Source organism: Carassius auratus, chromosome 30 (assembly GCF_003368295.1).
Source record: "Carassius auratus strain Wakin chromosome 30, ASM336829v1, whole genome shotgun sequence".
NCBI classification, from domain to species: Eukaryota; Metazoa; Chordata; class Actinopteri; order Cypriniformes; family Cyprinidae; genus Carassius; species Carassius auratus.
This window is the reverse complement of record NC_039272.1, coordinates 28,903,840-28,925,036: the sequence shown is the minus strand read 5'-3', so window position 1 is coordinate 28,925,036 and position 21,197 is coordinate 28,903,840. Positions and strand designations below refer to the sequence as shown.

Below are 21,197 nucleotides of genomic sequence, written 5' to 3'. Positions count from 1 at the left end.
ATTGTGAAAGAGGAAGTTGTTGCAGTAGAAGAGAAGACACAGTCATTACAAGACTCATCTCTCTTTCTTGTTTTCGGTTCTCATCCTTTGAACCCATTTAAGTGCCTTGTTCCCCCACACTAAAAAGAATGGGGTCACATGTGTTCTTAACTTCCATGTTCAAGGCCCTGGACTTCAAAGGTCATTGAACCCAAGAGGTGCGGATGACCTTTGGGCTGGTAAAATGGTCTTGAAAAGTGAATACATATGAGAGGTTAGGATCATTGTTAAGAGCAATTCACTTTAGCTGTTGAGTTATTTAAATGCATGCCTCTCAGAAAGATGAGACAAAATATAGCTTTAGTTCTGTTTGTGATTTAGTAAGATAAAGACCTTCCATCTCCACTTAAGATCTGACTATGCCCTTATAATCCTAATGGAAACCACGATGGTTATTAAACAGATGGGACTGTGAACTTAGGATGTCCTCTTTTTTAAAGAAAATGCTGCTTATTTATCACCACAAGAGGTTGCTTTAAAATACTAAAGCTATCATGTTGCAGACCAGCACACATAACAAAACAATACTACCACAACTGGATTTTATTCCTTTAAGCTCTTTAGTCTCGGAAATACATGTTTACTTCCAATTTTGTATTATAACTATTCAAGATCATAATTACATACAGTATAGCAATTTCCTTTTACAATGGGTGCTTACAAAAACAGAAAAACAACACATCTGGAAAAATTGAAGCACGTCAGTTTGTGCTTCATTCTGACCAGTTGAAATCTATTCTGTGCCATACATAATATAATAATCAATCAGTTTACACTGGTAATAACATGATCATCCATTTTATAGTACAGTCATTCAGGAAATTAAAAAAAAACAAAGGTTATTTACAAAGTGGAATAGGGTGACAGTCCTTATTTACATTTGAGAAGTACTAAGGTCTACTTTAGAGCATTGTTCAGTTTCCATGTACATACACTAAATCACATCCTTCCAAACTTTTATCACCATGTCCAGTGCTTCTCTAAAGAGAAACGAAATGTCACTGCCTAAATTCAGCAGCAGTGTCCAAAGTAACAGCCTTATCATGGCGCAAATCAACAACTACAAAAGTTGTGTGCATTTCATCTGAGACATAAGATGGTATGAATTACATTTGAATAAAAGTCAAAGCAATGACTCCAAACAGAATTAAGTGGTAAGTTGTGTGTGTGTGTGTAACCAAGAGGTCTGACGGATTGTTTCCATAAAAAAAAAAAAAAAAAAAAAAAAAAGGTGCAAAAGTAGATCACTAATGCCGTTTGAGCAGGTGTGTGTTTGCTTTGGGCTACTGTAAGCCACAAACGTGTCTCTTTATTTGAAAAGTCTATTTATTTGTTTATTTGAGAGTTAAAACAGATATTTACTGTCATTTTGTCCAGCATCGTTGTAAAGGTCTAGGACAGAGAATACACTTAAGAGCAAAATACAGGCAAGTGTGAGTACATGGAGAACGAAAAAAAAAAAACATACTGAAATTGCTTATAAATTATACACACTGCAGGTATGTTTTAGAAACATGTACATACAAAGTAACGTATCAGAGTGTAATATATTATTTGGCATCACCTGTATGGCAATTAATTATTTGTGTCAGAATGTTGCATGTGTACAGTACTCCATTGTGTACATGATTACATGCATATAGCAAAACAAAACCTGGATTCTGGAATGGGCTTTTTTCTTTAGTACATAGTATCAAGACACACAGTCAGGTCACCGAAACATCCACTCACACCGGTAGAAGTACAGTTACACAAACACACCCTTAAGACAGGCAGTAAAGGCACATCTCCTATTATCTGAGAAGAAGTGCAACAAAAATAACAAAACAAAAAAAAAGCACAGGTGAGAAAACCGTTATCAAGTTCACAGTCGCCTGCTGGGCACCAGGGGCATCTTCATCAAGTATGGGGAGTCCTGATCTTGAGGTCCATCTACAAGTTTACAAGTTCGTGAGCCACAAACTGTTTCAAGCGCTCCAGGTACTGTCCGTACAGCTCTACGTCATTGTGTCCCGCACCCTCCACCCACAGAGGCTCCACGGGCCGCTGGCAGCGCTCGTACAGGGCCAGTCCATGGGAGAAATCAATCACCTCGTCCTCCGTACCATGGATCACCAGCACCGGAGAGGTGACTTTAGAGATTTTATCAATGCTGAGGGAAATACAAAAACACATGAAAAGAGTGTTCTTTAGTACAATGTTGTTTAAATCATTAGGTGATTTGTAAAGTAATTTCTACTTAATACAAAGTAACATTTTTTTGGGGGGGGGGATTTTGGAGGTATGAAAGTGCTTTTTTGGATATCGAGTATTTTTCTTCAGCTTTATCACTTTTTTCTGTTGAAGACAAACTAATACAACAACAACTTAAAAATGCACATTGGTTGTCTTTTTAAAAGACAAGTATCTATATGAAATTTGCTCCTGACTTAATGGCTGGTCAATACACACTGGTAAAAATATTTTACAGCAGTCTGAAAAAACTATAATAAAACAAATAAAACAACCTCACATTTGAGGTTTTTCATGTTATGCTTACCAATTGTTTTAGACTGAAAATATAGTAAAATAATAATACTGTAAAACTTATTTAAATAATTTTTAAAAATGTAATATAAAAGTCTGTTACATTTGATTTTATCATTTTTATATGTATATTGCTGCATTAAAGTATTTATTTTATGATGAGTGTATGTATAAAATAAAACATTGGAACATTTTTGTCACTAGAGGGCACACGATAACAACAATGGGGCAGAAAACAGATGAACCAACCAGGCGCCTTCTTCACAACATGGCTGCTCAAAGCAAAACAAGTGTAAACAAACAGTGTGTGTCTAGTTGGTATGAGGTAATACACAAATTAGGGAAATATGTGACTGTGGTAAACATGAGAAAAAAGGAAAAGCAGGCAGGTCTAAATTAAAAACAGAGAGGCTCACTTGGGGAATGCGTCGAAGCAGTAAGTCTTCTTGGTGTCAGGAAAAGCCACCCGCATGCCTGAGGTCAGAGGGGAGTGGAGGATGACGGCAGCGCTCTCGTATCGAGAGGCCAGATCCACCGAAGGGACCGTACCAATGCTCTGGCCATAAATGATCACGTTCTCTGGCCTGATCCCGTACCTAGAACACCACATTCAAATGATGAGTTCATACACACATACACTCTCTGATGATGCTGCGAGCAGAACACAATTATCAGGAATCAAAGGCACAGGTGGTTTAACCGACTTTCAGAACCAGACAAACTGGGAAGTGGACTTGGTGTTTGGTGGTTAACGTGAAAGACAATCTTTTGAAACACTGTTCTTATACATTACGTAACCTTAATTGACATGCCCAACTTAAGTGGTATTGAGTTTATATAAAAAAAAATAAAAAAATAAAAAAGCATAGCAGAATTTAAGAGCTTATACTAGAACGGAGGGTCATTAAATCAAACCTTTCCTGCGATTCAAGCTGTTCGCAGTCTCTATTTCATTGCATTTCATCAAGTGATTGCTTAAAGGGGAAGTTCGAATTGAAGATTTTTTTACGTATTTTTAGACCAAAAATTCTAGTTGATTTTCTGTATAAAAAAAAAAAAAAAATCCCACTACGTCTAATATTGTTTACACAAATTATGCTACAAGTGAATCATTTTTATATTTTTATATTTTTATATATATATATATATATATATATATATATATCACACACACGTTTGTTTTTGTGAAAAGTGGGGACATCCCATAGGTGTACTGGTTTTTATACAAACTGTATATTCTATGGCCCTATACCAACCCTACACCTAACCCTCACAGGAAACTTTGTGCATTTTTACTTTCGCAGAAAAACTCATTCTGTTTGATTTATAAGCATTTTGAAAAATGGGGACATGGGTTATGTCCTCATAAGTCACCCTCTCCTTGTAATACCTGTGTCATACCCATGTCATTATAGTTGTGTCCTGATATGTCACAAAAACAAGAGCACATACACACACACACACACACACACACACACACACACACACACACACACACACAAATCTGTACATGAAGAAAATGTAAATAAAAATTGAAAAACAAATGAATAGATTTTTTTATACATCAAATTATAATGCTTTCATTTCATATTATGGCAAGCAGTAACTAAAGAACAGTGAACTTAATGACATCAGAAGCATTTCAGTTCACCACATAACAGTGATGACCTGATTACTGTCTGTATTAAAAAGCAATAAGCGCAGATGCTTTCAAGGAATCCAGTAAGATGCAAGAAACCAAGTTTCTCAGTTTCATTTCTCTGGTACAGTGATATTAGCAGGAACATTTGTTCTTAAATCAGCAAATGACAATGTGACTATCAAACAGAACGCTGGTTATCCCAGGGGGCGCTGTGTACGCATTCTATGCCTTATTTCAAGCACATGATCACTTATTCAGCTGACTGCACTAAAAGTAGGACATATACTGATAATCCTATAGCAACCCATCATACAAACATGAAATACTGCACGCTGTGCAATTAAAAAATACTGTAGTGCACTAAGAATATTGCTTTCAGTTCTCTAGCAAGCGCACACTTGACTGCTGTCTTTGGTGGTAAACAGAAGGTCACAGAACATGCTTGAAGTTTAAACTGAAAATTGGAACTGTGTGACCAAAACCAATATAAATATTTACTTCTGAGTACAAGCGGCCCTCACAAGAAACATTATAAATTACAGTTCATCAACATACAGTGAGCCTTTGAGACCAATACAGTCATCAATTTTGTCCTCAGGGTGGGAAAAAATAAAATCACATGATTCTACATTTCTCCATGAGGTCATGTGAGAGAAGAAATTTTTCAGAACCGCTCTTGGCATTGGCAGTAAATAGTGATCCACCTTAAATAAATCAAGTTTAAATAAAATAAAAATAAATTAAAGTTCTATAGCATTATTTTTAAGCCTTCTGTAGCCATAAAAAAATAGTGCGAGGAAAAGACCAAAATTCAATCTGCTCTGGAATTTTGCACCCGGGTTAGACATGAGCTTTGGGAGAGTTGGACCATCAGTGAAAAATGCCTAGGATGCATTTACAGTTGGCAGGTTTGGTTTGATTAATGAACTCTGGTGCGACTGCTGTTTTGCATCTTTAGATTTGGTGTTAAAAATGATTGCATGAATGCTAAGTGAAGCAAAACTAAATAATTTACCTTTTTAGTTCAGTACATTTGGTACATCAACTACAAGTGTACACAAACACACCTTTTAATTTGGACTGTTCCTCACACAAACCTAGTGTATGACTTCAGAAGATACTTTTATAATAGTATCGGGGTTTTTTTTTTTATTCTTTCTTTTCAGGGCATGTCAGGCATGGTAATCACAAACTGTTGAGTCTGTAATGACCAAATTGTAAAAGTCCTAACTTTTCCTTTAAAAGTAGAACTTCAGGGTTCAAAAAGGACATGCTTTCAGACTCAGCAGAACTCTGACTGAATAAAAAGTAATTCCACAGACCATCAGTGTTAGAAAGGGTTAGTAGGGCCTCAAAGACAGAATGAATAGTTTCTTCCATCACAACTTATTTTAATTTCATTTCATGCTGCAACTTCAGCACGTAGGTTATAAAGATAAGGGAATCAAATCAACACTATTTATCCCCATGGCAACAAATCATAAAATGACTACAGCGCTGATAATAAAGGTAACATGTAGCAAATCACCTTTATTACACGGCTCTGTGGAATACTTGATTCTGATTGGTCAGTTGCAACATTCCAAGGTATGTTATCCCTGGATAACAAAAGATATTAACACAGGCTCATCCGGGAAACAGCAGTTGGCGCTTTACTCTTGCTTGAACTATTTATTTCTTGGAAGCTTTGCGTTTGTTTAGCTAATAAAATATTAAAACTTGATTCAAAATGGTGCACAATTGTTTAATTATGTCATCCTGGTATCGCGGACTCGCTCTCGTTTCATACAAACGCCACTGCCGACATTTAGCTATGACTTTTGTATGCTGTAATGTATTATAAGAGAACTAACAAACTGGAAAGGTTTTAAAACATTTTTGTCTTTATTTTTATTGTAGGGGAGCACGATACATGTCGGCCGATGATTAATGCGCATCTCGTCAGTAAAGCCGTTATCTAATCAGCGATAAATTCCATCAGGTGCGTGATTTCACATAGAGCTGCTGTTACTACACACATCCGTTGTTAATTGACAAGCTGCGCAAATCCAAGCTGATAATGAACGAGGATTTGCGCAGCTTGTCAGTAAACAACGGATGTGTGTAGTAACAGCTGCTCTATGTGAAATCACGCACCTGATGGAATTTACCGCTGATTAGATAACGGCTTTACTGATGAGATGCGCATTATTCATCGGCCGATATATATCGTGCTCCCCTATTTTACAGTCTTAATTATTTTGTGGTGAAATGTTGTGTAATGCACCATTTCCCTTAAATGTCCGTCTAGTTTGAACTTGCCACTTGTTTGCAACTGCTGTCTTCACGGAAGCTTTGTGTTCAAATCATATCAACATTTTGCGTCTAATTATTTATTAATGTGTCAAGTAGACGTGTAATAAGCAAGATAATGTACATCCAGCCAGATGTTTTCCGCTTCGCGTCAGGGTCCTGATCACCCTGTAGGGGTTTACTCTGTATGAACAACCGGCTGCATGTACATTATCTCTTAACACATTAATAACGCAGCTGGCTGACAGCAATCTAAATCTAAAGTGATACAAAACCTGCTGTGTGACACCATCAGGAAGTCATTTTTCACTTCCTGGGTAGACAATGTTGCAATGGCTGCACTGGGGCCTGTCCTTCCAGGGCTCACTGGGAATCAGTTGCTAGGCAACCAATCAATATTTGACTTGGAGAACTGGCTGCTGGCACCTCCCCCTCACCTCTCAGAGCTCCATGAAAGAATGACAGCGAATTCTCGCAGGCTTCTTGAATGAGCTGCCCTCAGCCCAAAAATACTCACAAGCACAATAGTCATTGTCACTTCAGGAGGAAGGGGGGGGACAGGGGTCTCATTCAATACAGCTGCTACTGCTGGCTTTCGTGGCCTTTCCTTTAGGATATCCAAGTCATCGTTTTTGGAGGAGGAAGACAAAAGTCATTTCCTTTACTTCTTCCTTCAACCGGACTTTTGGATGTGGAAGATAATACACGACACTGCCATTTTGAAGACAAAACCAGATGGATCTGTTTTGTAGACGTTTACATATACTACCAAGTCTGGTTGCAAATACCTATATAGAAATGCACACAAACTAGCTTACTGCAATGGCTAGCTGCGATAACAGATGGTCATATCTGGACCAACTCATTAGATATGAACCTGGCCCAAGTCAAGCCATTCAGGGAGCACCAAAGCATTGCAATGGAGTTCCCAGTGCCATTTGTTTTTCTTGTAATTGCTTAACAAATCAGTGCGTGTTTGTCTGTGCGTCAGCCCCACAACATGTTTGACATTGACTCACCTGGCTGAGCAGACAGAAAGGTGTGGTTGTGCTACATTAACATAACGCAGTACAACCCATCCTGATCTTGATAAATGTGGTTTGACATGGCATTTTCCCTGCAGCAGGAACTGCTGTGACTGAGTACCGCCAAAAGCATGAAGCTTGGGAACTGGGAAATCACTATGCGTTTACAATGTATTGGTACCATGTTGGTTATCAGCCAATTGAGTCATTTCTCAAAAAATGTAATAGTTTTGAATATTTAATTGGTTTTACTTATTTAGAGTCAGATCATCTTCTAGTACCATATTAAATTAATGGCAAAAGATTATTAGTCCCTTTGGGTTCCTCTATGAATTTGGCATGAAATAAAAATGGATCCTATCCATTTTGAAAATGCACGTTTTAGATTTATTCACAAAAGTTTAATGAGATTTTCTTTTTTACTTCATAATCTTTAAATTAAAATGTCATTTACTTCATCTTCCAGTGAAATGATAGACTTCTTTCTTGAGAAGTATTCCGGAAATATCCAATCATTTAGCTCTTCTACAATTTGCTCCAAGCTTGCGTGCAATGCCCACACAACTTCTTGAGAAGTATTCTGGAAATATCCAATCATTTAGCTCTTCTACAATTTGCTCCAAGCTTGCGTGCAATGCCCACACAATCCATTTAACAACTGATGGATAGAACCACATCTTACAGTGGCCCAGTGGTGCACAACACAATGAAATTGCCACAAAAATAACGCATAGGACTAACTGCGTTGTTTTTTGCTCATTTTGATTCCATTGAGCTAATTCCATTGTCTTGTGACTTGATTCCATTGTGTTCAGCCAATTTCATTGTGTTGTGGAGATTTTGTTGTGCTGCACACTACTGGGCCAACCGTAACATGCCATCTGATATTTTTTTTCTTTTTCAATAATCAAATACATGTAAATGTACATCACAATATGAAAGAAAAGATCTGTGTTTTGACCTTTAAAACACGTTGGAATGAAATACTATGCTAACTGAACACTTATACTTGTTGGTTTATCTTCATCAGCCAGAATGCTTTGCTAAAATTTATTAACCAGGTCAAGGAGCAAAAATGAAAGATTCAATTAAAATAATACTAATAAAAACAATATTCACGAAGTCTCAGTCGAGTATTTTTTACATAATGCCCTCTAAGTTGTAACTGATCATTGTTTACAGTAGGAATGGATGCCCAATCCGGTTCCAAGATCTACCTACAAGAAGAGTTCAGTTCCAGCCCTGCTCCAACACACCTGTGTGTAATTATTAAGTCCTCCTGAAGATCGCAATAGCTGGCTGAGGATGTGTTTGATCAGGGTTGGAGCTAAACTTTGCAGTAAGGTAGATCTCCAGGATTTGGTCACACCTGTTGTACGGTATATGAGTTTCTTCTCACATAAAAGTCAAATTAATATTTAATGTTAATTTATTTATAAAGTAGCAGAATAAACATACAGTTAGCTGTACACCATCATTAAATAGTCACAGTATCAGATCTTGAAGTAAACGGAAATGGGACAATCAAAACTGTGATCATTCTACTCGACATAAGAGCTGCTTTTTGTGACTGCAAATCATTCGTCACTGGCAGCTCAACAAAGGGAAGAGCAAAAAAGCTGATTTTGTCACTCTTCATGGTCTGATAAGCACTCTCATCTCTTGAGATCAGATGGAGAATTTCCAAGTCAAATGTATTCAACAGACATCTAAAGGCAGGTGCTCTTTATGTGTGCTCTTATAGTGACATTTAATCCACCAAAACCTGAAGAGCAGATGAAAACACAATGCCCTCACACAAATCTAACCGAAATGTCTGCCTGTAAAAATGCTATACTGCAGCATTTTTTTGTTAAAAAAAAAAAAAAAATCCTCTCACACCACTGCTAAGCATCAATTAAGAGGTTTGGAGACATGTTATCATATTTGGTTGTTAAGTTATTTCATAGCTTAGCTATAAAAGTATTTTTTTTCTCCCTAATTTGGATTCTCAAGATCCTGCAATCCTCTAATTGAGCATAATGACATTGGGTCATAAGACATTGCTTAAAAGAAAATTGTTGTATTTGCTGTAATGCATTGCGTTTATGCATTTTAATATATATATAAAAAAAACACCTTTCCACATACTGTACATTATTATTTCTCCTATATGCCCTCCTTTCTGAAACATCGATTTTTACAAAGCTCATTGTTCTGAAAAGCAAGGTATGCTCTGATTGGCCAGCTGTCGAGTGCCTTGTGATTGGCCGAATGTCTCGAGCATGGAAAGGAAATGTTACGCCTCTTACCATGTGTGTGTCTTGGCGCGATGACACAAAACCAATAAAACCAATTACAAACTTGGCATTTGTCCAGTGGGGACATAAGTCATTATAATATCTTTTAACACGTTGCATATCGTGCTCAACATATATCATGTTATGATCAGAGAAATGACAAACAGCAAGCGCTACTCTAAACTGCTCAAAACTTGAGTTTGAATCGTCAGTGGCAAATTATTTTAATATGAAAACGTACTTGAGTCAGAAGTGCCAGACCATCCTTGCAAAGTTGGAACTGCCTCACATTATAGAACAAGCCTTTGTGTGAAGATGGCATTTTAGACTTCTCTTCCAGGTTCAGGAAACCGTGCTCTGTAAAACGCGCTGCACATATTAGAATATTTGGGATGAACTGTTCTGGAACAGTGTTGTAAAAACAACTTTACCACTGATTTCTAGTTGTGCCCTCTTTTGGAAGACCAAACAAAATAGTTTCGATATCTGCGAAACACACAGCGTCTCCACGACATGACAGCAACAATACTACAGCGAGAGTTAAAGTTATGCCTTCTTTCTTTGCGTGAAAATTTGGCCAGCGTTATGCAAATCTTCCCACATCATGATGTAGACATGTGGGGGGGTGTTTAAAGAAGGAGTTTTAGGAGGGCGTGGACGAGTCTTAACTTTTATAAAGAATATCACTTTGGGTTTGCAAGTTTATGGAACTAACAGAACAGCTTGTAACACTCCAAGAGAAAGGAAAACTTAAAATCACATCATAAGACCTCTTTAACACAAAAAAAGCAGGCATGCTGCCCATCTCTGACAGAATGAGATTAAAATGCCAATTATCCTCCAAAAAAGGTGGGGAAAGAATACAATGGCGGACTATCAAGCTTTTTCTTGAAAAGGACAAAAAAAATCGGTTTCTATGAATAAAAAAAATAAATAAATAAAAGAAGAAAATCCCAGCAGGAGACACAGAAGATTTGAACGGACTGTCCTACTTACTCCTACTCCTCTCTCAAAACACACTGAACACCTTACACAAACATATACGGAAGCACACAAATAATTAGAAGTGAAAACAGTAAAAGTTAAATTCTTCTGAGTGGCAGTCAGACTGGATTATCTACATGTTAATCTGAATCATGTGCTTGAGTGGGATGATCCAGCTTGATATGGCAATGCGTGGGAACATTAAAAGTGACCAGAAGAACAGCGTGGGACTGCTTCATGAGGTACAACCCAACCCCCTGGGATATGACTTGTCAAACAGCATGGACTGTGTTCAAGAGCATCAGCTGTGCTTTCCGACACCACATGCATGAAAGCACACATATACGGGTTCAACAGCAGAACAGGCACGTGGCTGATTCACAAACGTACCCAAAACATTAATGCGGTTACAGCACAAAGCTTCTTTGTAGGTTTTTCTCTCTCTCTTGCATGAATGAGGAAGCTGCTACATCGAATTGCACAGGATTAACGGAACTAAGTTCTCATGACCAGCAACCACAAAAGACGCACGCATACATAGAAAGACCGATAAGAATTTGGAGCACATGATAAAGTGAATGGCCTTGAGATAGGCTCTGTATGTCCACAGAGTCAAATACCCAGCTGACACTGGGGGAAAAAAAAACATGTGTGTCTATGAGGAAATGAAACTTTCCTTTGCTGCACACTACAGAAATCTAAACAACCGCAGTCTGAATCAAATCATGACTCTTGACTTTCTGAGAGGCACAATTTTTATTGTAAGCATTTAAAAGATGCACAGGACATTTGGATGGGGGGTGGGGCCTAAGAGGTAGAGGCCATATTAAATACATCCCCCAAGCCCTTGGGATCCACGAGGACAAAGACACATCAGATACCAGAGACCACACAAAAATATTTGAGGCTTGGCCTGAAAACCAAACCAAAAAGCATACTAATCTATTTCACAGATCCATAGAAAAAAATGGATGGGTAGTATAAAGGATGTGAAAAACGATATATTTCCGAAACCGACTAGTTGGTGATTTGCCGTAGATTTCAGATAGTTTTAGGTTCACTTGACAAAGTGTAATGTACGCAAAACATTTTCTTGCGCTTAATAAGATCCAGACCAGAGTAAGGAAAGGAACACAGGATCTCGAGAAGCGTTTTTAAAAGTTAACGAGACGTGGCCCAGCTCTTAAGGATGTCCATGAAGTGCAGCTTTACATGGACAAACAACTTAAAAACATAGTGGAATATAAAAGTGTGTTCTGTGAGAACTAACCCATAAGAAGCACGTTCTTGTGTTCAAACACAGCTAGACGGTACACAACGGAACAGAACACAAAGTTTTTAAAAGCTGAACTATATTTAACTTAACACAGTGTCTTGGTTACCTTAAGCACACAGCTGTCTAGCAGCAAAAAGGCATAGAGTTAAAAATATAAAAACGATAAGAGCTAAACATACAGAGTTACTCAGTAAGGATGCAATAAACTGATCATGAGTGAAACATTTATCTAACAAAAAAAATAATTAACTTCAAATAACTGGTATTCTTTTAAATGTTCTAGTCATCCTGAAAAAATCTGGAAAAAAAAAAGTGTCATGATTTAGATAAAAACTAGCAAAAGTGTTTTAAACAAGTTTCTTGAGCACTAGGCATATTAGAATTTCTTAAGGATCATATGATACTGAAATGTCAGCAGAAAAAAAAACATTGAAATATATTAAATTAGAAAAAATCTAAAATTCTAAATACTGAACAGTCACTCTTAGGAAGTTTGGACAGAGGCCAATGTTAGTTTAGACAAGGCAAATGTCATGCACTAACTCACCTTGTTCGTAGTGCGTGCCATGCAGCGTCCACATCAGCATACAAATTCTTCTCCGAAGGCTTCCCTGAGCTTGCCCCGTAACCCGAGTAGTCGTAGGAGAACACGTTACAGTTGATGCGGGAGCCAAGGCCGATGTAGAAGCTACTCATCTGACCCAAGTCTACAGCGTTACCGTGGGAAAACAACAAGGTGTAGCGAGCATTTGGAGAACATCGCACAAACATACAAGCGATTCGGTTCCCTCTAGATGTCCGGGTCATGAAGCACTCGATGGCGTCCTTCTCCCGGGCAGAGTACTGCCAATCCGCACGCTCGGAAAGATGGAGGGTCCAGTGGCTGCCGCTTTCATCGCACATCAGGGTGTACGTGGGCTCCGGCGGAAGGAAGGCCAGCTTGGAAGCTATTCTGCTCGGGCACGGCGGACAGCAGAAAAGGCAACATAGCTCACTCAAAGACAGGTGATTCATCCTTCACTTGAGAAGAACACAGCAGATTGGAAAATGAGTAGGGTGGAAACACAAAGTACAATACAGATGTGTCTTAAAGGGACAGTCCAAATATTTTAATCCTGCCAGTTACATTTCAAACCTGTATGACTTTTTTATAAGGAACACATAATTTGATATTTTAAAAGATGTCAGGGTTTTTTGTTCATACAATTCATGTAAATGTAGTCCTATGTTGTTTCGATTCTCAGTGTTTGGAATAACAACTAAAACATAAAACGTGTTCCACAGAATTATGAGTATCATACAGCTTGATGACAAAGGAGTAAATGAAAATTAATTTCCATTAAAAACTCAGTTTTTAAAGGTGAAGAGTGTAATCTACATAGTCAGAGGAGATAGGAGAAAGAACTTAAACTTAACTAAATTACACATATCATCTTTATCATCTCAATAAGCACACACACCATATATGCAAACAATATTTACTCAAAGAAGAGTATAATAGTTTACTTAAAGATTAGACCTATTAGTTATTCTCCACTGAACTAGACAGTAACATCTAATAGTCTAATACAATGGTTAAGTATGTCCTTGAATTGTTTAAATCCTCAATAACTGTTAGGACAAAAAAATACAAATCGAAACAGCATCTAGGGTGAAATTAAACCGATTTCATTAACAAAAATGTTCAATATTCACTCCAGGTCTGCAGCGCATGCAATTTCTATCTAAATTGATGTCATTAATAATGACTCTCAGACTTCACCCTTAGGATAGGTCTTGACGTGTGCTATCATTGATCAGATCACTTTATCTCTGAGTCATGGCAGCTGAAATAACCCTCATGTTTTGGTTTCTGAGAAGAAGACATAGAAATATCCAGTGTTTCACAAATCTGGAAAACATTTCAGTGATCCACATTGCTGCTTCCAAATATCCTCAAAAAACAAAGTCTGAAAACTGCTTCACCTTAATATGAGCTCCAAGTAGGTGACATCACATTAGTGTTGTACCAAAATAACCGTTTCATATTTTTTTTTTCAACTAGCAGAGTGAAAATAAAAATGTGTATATGACCCAGATCTGACCCATGATAATCAAATCCCCACCCTCAGTTTATTAAGCAGGAAACCATCTTGTTGTTTGGGTGTTTTGGACTTCATCACAATGAAGGGAAAGCAAATGCTAAAAAGCATCCTTACAATATTACATAACACACGACATCCAAAATGATTGGCTAAGGTTAATATTTTTTATATTTTTTTTTATATTAAAGATCTTAATGGGTGGGAATAAAAAAATGGTTATTTCAATCACTTTTTTAAAACATTCTTTTTCACTTAAGTATTAAACAAACACTTGGTCCGCATAAATACATAGATATTAAAATTAATATTATAGACTGGTATATTATAATAGAACATATAAGTATTCGACAGCATCATCAACATAGTTATTAAGGTATCAGAGAACGACAATAACCTCAATTGAATAAGTGTTTGCTAACTGAAAAAAGCTTAGTTAACATTTTAATTCTATTATCTAAGGAGTGTAACGGCTTAATTGAAAAGGCTGAAAAGCGAGCTATTTGATTAGCTTGGTCAGCTAATTAAAACCTTACTCTACCTGTAGATGAAGAAGACGTTGGTGAAGGCAGAAACGCTTTGATCTGGTGAAGTCACTGTTAAATGATTCAAATATGAGATTCACTTTTACCGATCACTCAGTCCACTTAGCCAGATCAAGAGTCCCAGAAAAGCAGCCTCTGGTCCGTCCGATTTGTCAACATGTGGTCAATGTTTCATGATCCAACGAGATCAAAGACTGGCGGTATAAATATAATCGTGACGTTATTTAATGGACCAGAATTTGTAATCTAATCCGTCCGGTGCTGGTGATCTCATCTCACACCAACGCGTGCCCAAAGCTGGCTTTCTTCTGATTTTCTTGAGGAATGCCGGATATCAACGTCAACGATGAAAGCTCTAATGACCAATCAGATTAAAGGATAGATATGCTCGACCAATCACATGCGTCCTCGCTGCGGCTGCACACGGACGGTGTGATTAATGACTTTACCGTCGTTGATTGTAAACATAGATAATTATACATTTGTTGAGCTACCAATAATTAAATACTAGAGCTCATTTTTAACGTTAGCTGTGTTTTCTGAAATTAATAATCTTACGTTTGAAGTTGAAAAGCATTAGCCAATTGCTAACGTTATTTATTTCTGCTATTTTCGCATTGCGTCAATAACCACTTTAACGTGAGATGCCACGCGGTCAGAAAAAAAGGTAAATACTAAAAGAAGTGTTAGTGGAAGAAATAGAGAAGAAGAGGTTATAATAACTAGGATGAGACTTGGACAATCGGGATTGAACGTTTCTCTGTTAATAACTGGAATACATGAGGCTGGTCTATATGGGAATCGTGGGAAGAAAGAAACGGTGGAGCATGTACATAATTGTACAAGGTATGATGAAGAAAGAAAGGAATTAATATCATATTTAAACAAAAAAGATGAAGGTAAATAAGGATTTGGAATATTTATTAGGATGTGATTTTAATAGAGATAGAGTATGATACAGGATATTAATAAATTACTGTAGGGAATTTACAGTTAAAAACCCAAGGACCAGAAGTCAGAGATGCGATCAATTAAACAAAAATGTAAAAAAAAAAAAAAAAAAAAAACTTTGTAACTGAGCAACTTCTCAAGGACAGTCTTTGCATCTAGCACAAAAAAAAATATGTCCAACACACACACATTTATCTGTACTTCAATGTTACCTAACTCTGGGGGAAATCTTATCAGTATATGGTTTGTTACATGCACAATATGCAGTCCTCATCTTTAGATATACAGAATAAAGCAGGATTCTTTAATGTGTATTATGCAGATAAAATAATATCACAGCTGTCTTGATCACTCATCGCTCACATAGATGGGAGGTCACCCTGACTTCCTAACATGACCCCTTGACTGGGAAAATAATAGATCTCAGCATGTAAAGGATACTGTCACACATTTCATTCTTGCTACAATGGAATCTATATTAAATAATATAGTAATCATCAAACAATCTAGGAGGTAAAATACTGATTAATCATCAAACAATCTAGGAGCTCAAATACTGATTAATAACTTGATCAATTATCACAAAAGAGATGATATAATAAATTTTATTATGAAGGCCACGGTAGATTGACATCCACTCCTTTAATACATATATACTAGTAGATTAAGTGAAAGGATTTAAGCATATGTGGATGCTCTATTTTATTCTGGATTTTAGGAGACCATGGATTTAGTCTGGAGGAGAAGGAAAGAGATGGATCATAGAATAATTATTTAATTAGTAATATTTGTGTGGATACATGTGTAAGAACAGGAAAAGCAAAAACAAGGAGAAATCGATTATAAATAAACCATGACTGCATAACAGCAAAAGTAGGTGGCGATATTAACCACACAGGAGGATGCAACGCGCCAAAAAAAAGGGAAGAAGAAGAAGAAGAAGCCACGTGGTTTCTAATAGGTGATTTAAACGGTCAGTGGGTGTAAATTACGTATATTTTAGGGTTAAAATGAGTTCTCAAACAGGAAATGTTTCCCGATCGCGAGGCCAAAAACACCAGAATGTAACTGCCTTCAAAAATGACAAGTATGGAGCAAGTGCACAAGTTAAGGTAACGTCAAGCGCCTGCTAAAATAAAAAGGGTAGACTTACATTTTATGTCAGTTTCGTTGTTTCTGAGTTTATATATCCTTTGCGCCGGTTTTTTTTTTTTTTTTTTTTTTTTGCTTGAGTTTTGTGTGTGTGAATTTGTTTGCATTCTTTCCTAATGATGCAACCAGAAAGCCAAATCAAAGGTTCACGATGGTCTGTGCCAGCACTGCAAAGATGTGCTAGAGTGGAAAGTAAAGTACAACAAATACAAGCCCCTTACACAGCCACGAAAATGGTGAGATGAGGAGAGATTTACTGCATAGCAACAGATGAAAGGCAAATAAACTCCTCCACAATGAGCCCATTTCTGAAATGATGATTCTCTGCCTTTCCTAGTGTTAAGTGTCTTCAGAAAACAGTGAAGGATGCCTATCATATCATATGCAAGCCATGTGCACTAAAGCTGGAGCTTTGTGCAAAATGTGGGAAGAAGGAAGAGATTGTCATTCCGTAAGTAGATTCAGGCCTGAATGCATGATCCTTCAGAAATCATTCTAATATGCTGATTTGGTGCTCAGTTATTATAGATGCTTAATAGTTATTTTTATTATAAATGTAGAAAACAATTCTACACAATGTGATGCTTAATATTTTAATACTTTTTCAGGATTATTTGATGAATAGAAAGATAAGTAAAGAGCGTTTATTTGAAATCTGCATCTTTTGTAACAGTGTCTTTTAGTAGTCTTGTGGTAGTATATCAGTGCAGCACATGTGCCATCTTGTGGACATACGAAGTTCTGGTAAATTTATTTGTGGCCCCAAGATATTCTAGATCTACTTTTAGGCTGCTTTCACTGCTCTGTTATTCTATTAGCTGTGCATTTTTAGGGACTTTTCTTTAATAAGATTAATTGAACTTATCACTGTCATATGTACTGTATGTTGAGATGTATTACTATTAACTGTGAACACAAAATTAAGTTCTTGTAATTCACAGTTGTTTTAGAGAGTTTTATGTATCTGTCTGCTGCTTTTTGTTTTTCAGACTTGACAAGAAGGAAGAAGAGGTAGAGGATACCAGCCAGCCAAATAAAGAGAAGAGACAGAAAAAAAGAGACCAGGAGGAGGAGGATGATGACGGAGATTTTGATGACCTGGGCTTTAGCAATGATGACTATGATAGTGATTCTTGACTGTGATTCTGTAATCGCGTTTGGTCTCGTACTGAATCGTGTTCTTTGTCAGTGTCATACACTTGCTTGGGCATTTGTTGTGATAAACAGGAAAGTGTGTCCAAGCGCCAACAAGACACAGTGCAAAGATGTACTCATTGAGAGAAGCAGTCAGTCAGCAGAAGTTAAAAGCAGGTCATAAGTGTATCTATTTCTTGTCCCAGTGTTTAGCTCAGTGGTCGTTGTTAGGAAACGCTTGTTTTGTTTACTGTGTGGAGATGTGCTGAAATCACGTTTAGTTTCGTACTGTATCACGTACCTTGTCAGTGGCATGCGCTTGCCTAGCTTGGGCAATTGTTGTGATAAACAGGAAAGTGTGTCCAGCTAAATTCAATTTGAGTTTTGTTAGACGAATATAAAAAGTTTAGTATACCTCGGCAGCCCTCGTGTGGAGACCATCGACTCTACCGTACGTCTCCGCCGAGCATGGACACCGGCAAGGGACAAGTATCGCTCTTGAATCATTCTCTTTCCTACTATTTGTTTCCCTTCTGTTTTCAGTTTTTATAGCCAATTCTAACTATGTGTTTCCAGATCTCTACTATCACTATTACCAGTCATTCAAGACTAAACCTCATGGCCCTGACAGAGACCTGGATCAAACCAGAGGACACTGTTACTCTTCCAGCACTCTTCAATAATTTCTCTTTTATCACAAAATCCCACTGACCTTTTAACCTGTTAATGTATATCGATCACTCTTCTCTTCATTCTCTGCTAATGTCTCCACTGCTAAAAGGACATACTATCACAACAAAATCAACAATTCACCTAACTCTTGCATTCTTTTTTAAAACCTTTTCCTCCCTCCTTTGTCCTTCTCCCCCTCCTTCATCAACTCTAGCAGCTAACCACTTTCCCACATTCTTCATTAATAAAATTACAAACCTCAGTGAACAATTTGCCACACATCAAACTGTCAAACACATCTTGCCATCAAACATAAATTATTCATCGTTCTCTCTCTAAGGTAGAAGTATCTAAACTCATCCTTTCCAATCATCCTACTACTTGTCTGTTTGAACCTATTTCATCTCATCTCCTTCAAGCCATTTCTCATGCCTGAACTCGTGCCTTGTACCTGAACTCACTCAAATCGTTAACGCATCCATTCACACTGGTGTTTTTCCCTCAACACTTAAAAAGGCTTGTATAACCCCACTTCTTAAGAAATCTCTTTTAGACAACTACAGATCTCCCTTCTACATTTCATTGCAAAAACACTTGAATGAGTTGTGTTCAACCAGGTCTCTGCCTTTCTCACATGGAACAACCTCCTAGACTGCAACCAATATGGCTACAGAAGTGGATATTTGACCCAGATTCTCCTGTCAACCCTATTGGAAAATGTCATTTCAGGAACCAGACACCAGTTGTCTGAGTCCTACCTCTCAGATTGGTCCTTCAAGGTAACTTGGAGATGTGAGGTGTCCAAGTTCAAACATTTAGCTACTAGGGTGTCTCAGGGCTCAGTTCTTGACCACTTCTCTTCTCTGTCTACATGACATCACTAGGTTCTGTCATTTAGAAACATGGCTTTTCATATCACTGCTATGCTGATGACACTCAACTCTACCTCTCAATCAATCCTGATGATTTGAAGATAGTTGCTTGCGTCTCATCATGTCTAACAGACATTACTTGTTTGATAATGGACCATCACCTTCTATTCAACCTGATAAAACTGCTTGTCATCACTTTCACTGCTTGAAATCACCATCACTTTATAAAAATTTCACCATCCAGTTAGGCTCATCAACCATAACTTCTTCAAAAACAGCTAGAAACCTTGGAGTTGTGATTGATGATAAGCTAAATTCCTCAGACCACATTGCTAAAACGGCCCGGTCCTGCAGATTTACTTTATACAACATTAGGAAGATCAGGCCCTTTCTTTTAGAACATGCTACACAACTCCTTGTTCAAGCTCTTGTTCTATCCAGGCTGGACTGTTGAAATGCTCTCTTGGCAGGTCTTCCAGCCACTTCTATAAAACCTCTACAATTAATCTAAAATCCAAAAAGTCTGTTCATCAATTTGCATTGGCTACCAGTAGCTGCTTGCGTAAAATTCTGCTGAAACACATGTCCATTAAATAAACGACCTCCAAGAAAATGTTGTGTTGTCTATTTAGAAAATAATGAATTACACTGAATGTTAAATCTACACCTGCACTGTTGCGTTTTCTGTCCTGGTGACTGTGATTTTCATCTTTTTTAAACAGATTTTGTTAGAAACGTAGACTTTGCATTTAATAAGTGGCTGAAAAAACACAGGGAACCCACTTTATATTAACAAAGCATTATTAACTACTATGTAGTAACACTTAAATTCAAAATAATTTGATGCAGTGCCCTTATTGTGTGTGTGTGTGTGTGTGTGTATATATATATATATATATATGTATGTATGTATGTATGTATATATATGCTTTAATTAATTTCAGTAATTACAAACCTGTCATGATCCGGTTTTAAACTGCCGTTAATTCACCACACATACTTTCACCTTGGACTACATTTCTCATGATCCATTGCACCAACTACAAGTTCACCTGAACAATCTCACACACACACCGCACAATCATCAGACACGCTTTATAAGCAACTTCTCACACAGGGCAGAGTATTGCCTGTGTTTATTATTCTAGTGATAGCATTTTTCAGAACCAGTTCCAATTTTTCATAGTTTAGTCATAGTCTCGCCTTGCCTGTTTTCCTGTGTTTAGATCCTTAATTGGCTGGATTACCCTTTTGTCTTGCTGTTTCAGACTATGTTTGCCCCCACCTGGATTATTGATGTGTACCTGGATTATCTCTCTTTGCCTTACCCTGTTGGATATTGTTCACCGTTGATCTACCCACGCCTGTTTACTAGACTGCTCATGTCTTGCCCTTAATATACGTGTTCGACCCTGCCTGTGTTTGACCATGTCTATGAATAAAGCTTTGCGTATAGATCTGCACGCCTCACGCCTCTGTCACTGTTACACTACCCATACCACTAAACCAGTGTATCCCTAACCTTAAACATATCCCACATCAATAGCAGCAAAAGTGTTTTTGCAATACAACACTAACACAATAAGCACATTTGTAAGTTATATTTTCTAATGTAAGTACATTTAAAGATCATTAATATAAAATAGAACCATCACAGGTCTAGAATAAAACAATAAATCTTTTGAATGAGAAAGAGTCCAGTAACACATGTTAAGTCACCATGTGAT

The 21,197-nt window shown here is 37.3% G+C and overlaps 2 protein-coding genes across 5 annotated transcripts; one reads left to right on the top strand and one right to left on the bottom strand.

Annotated features, from left to right (window-relative positions):
* Positions 1 to 564: 564 nt before the first annotated feature.
* abhd17b (abhydrolase domain containing 17B, depalmitoylase) lies at positions 565 to 15,025 on the bottom strand. 2 transcript variants are annotated; one of them, XM_026212609.1, is made up of 4 exons: positions 14,686 to 15,025; positions 12,611 to 13,083; positions 2,982 to 3,161; positions 565 to 2,191 (listed from the first exon to the last, which is right to left on the bottom strand). In XM_026212609.1, exons 2-4 carry the CDS (start codon positions 13,075 to 13,077, stop codon positions 1,972 to 1,974), a joined length of 867 nt encoding a protein of 288 aa, XP_026068394.1. In that variant the 5' UTR covers positions 13,078 to 13,083; positions 14,686 to 15,025; the 3' UTR covers positions 565 to 1,971. The 2 variants fall into 2 exon arrangements, with proteins under 2 accessions (XP_026068394.1, XP_026068395.1); XM_026212610.1 differs by having other exon boundaries at positions 12,611 to 13,078.
* A 537-nt stretch (positions 15,026 to 15,562) lies between these two features.
* On the top strand, positions 15,563 to 20,927 carry c30h9orf85 (chromosome 30 C9orf85 homolog). Of its 3 annotated transcripts, none has more exons than XR_003276657.1 (5): positions 15,563 to 16,752; positions 16,922 to 17,028; positions 17,130 to 17,243; positions 17,782 to 19,377; positions 20,739 to 20,927. XR_003276657.1 is itself a non-coding variant. In XM_026212612.1 (5 exons), the coding sequence occupies exons 2-5, from the start codon at positions 16,651 to 16,653 to the stop codon at positions 17,927 to 17,929; spliced, it is 471 nt and encodes a 156-aa protein (XP_026068397.1). In that variant the 5' UTR covers positions 15,563 to 16,153; positions 16,189 to 16,650; the 3' UTR covers positions 17,930 to 20,927. The 3 variants fall into 3 exon arrangements, 2 of the variants coding, with proteins under 2 accessions (XP_026068397.1, XP_026068396.1); XM_026212612.1 differs by having other exon boundaries at positions 15,563 to 16,153; positions 16,189 to 16,752; positions 17,782 to 20,927; XM_026212611.1 differs by having other exon boundaries at positions 17,782 to 20,927.
* Positions 20,928 to 21,197: the final 270 nt, after the last annotated feature.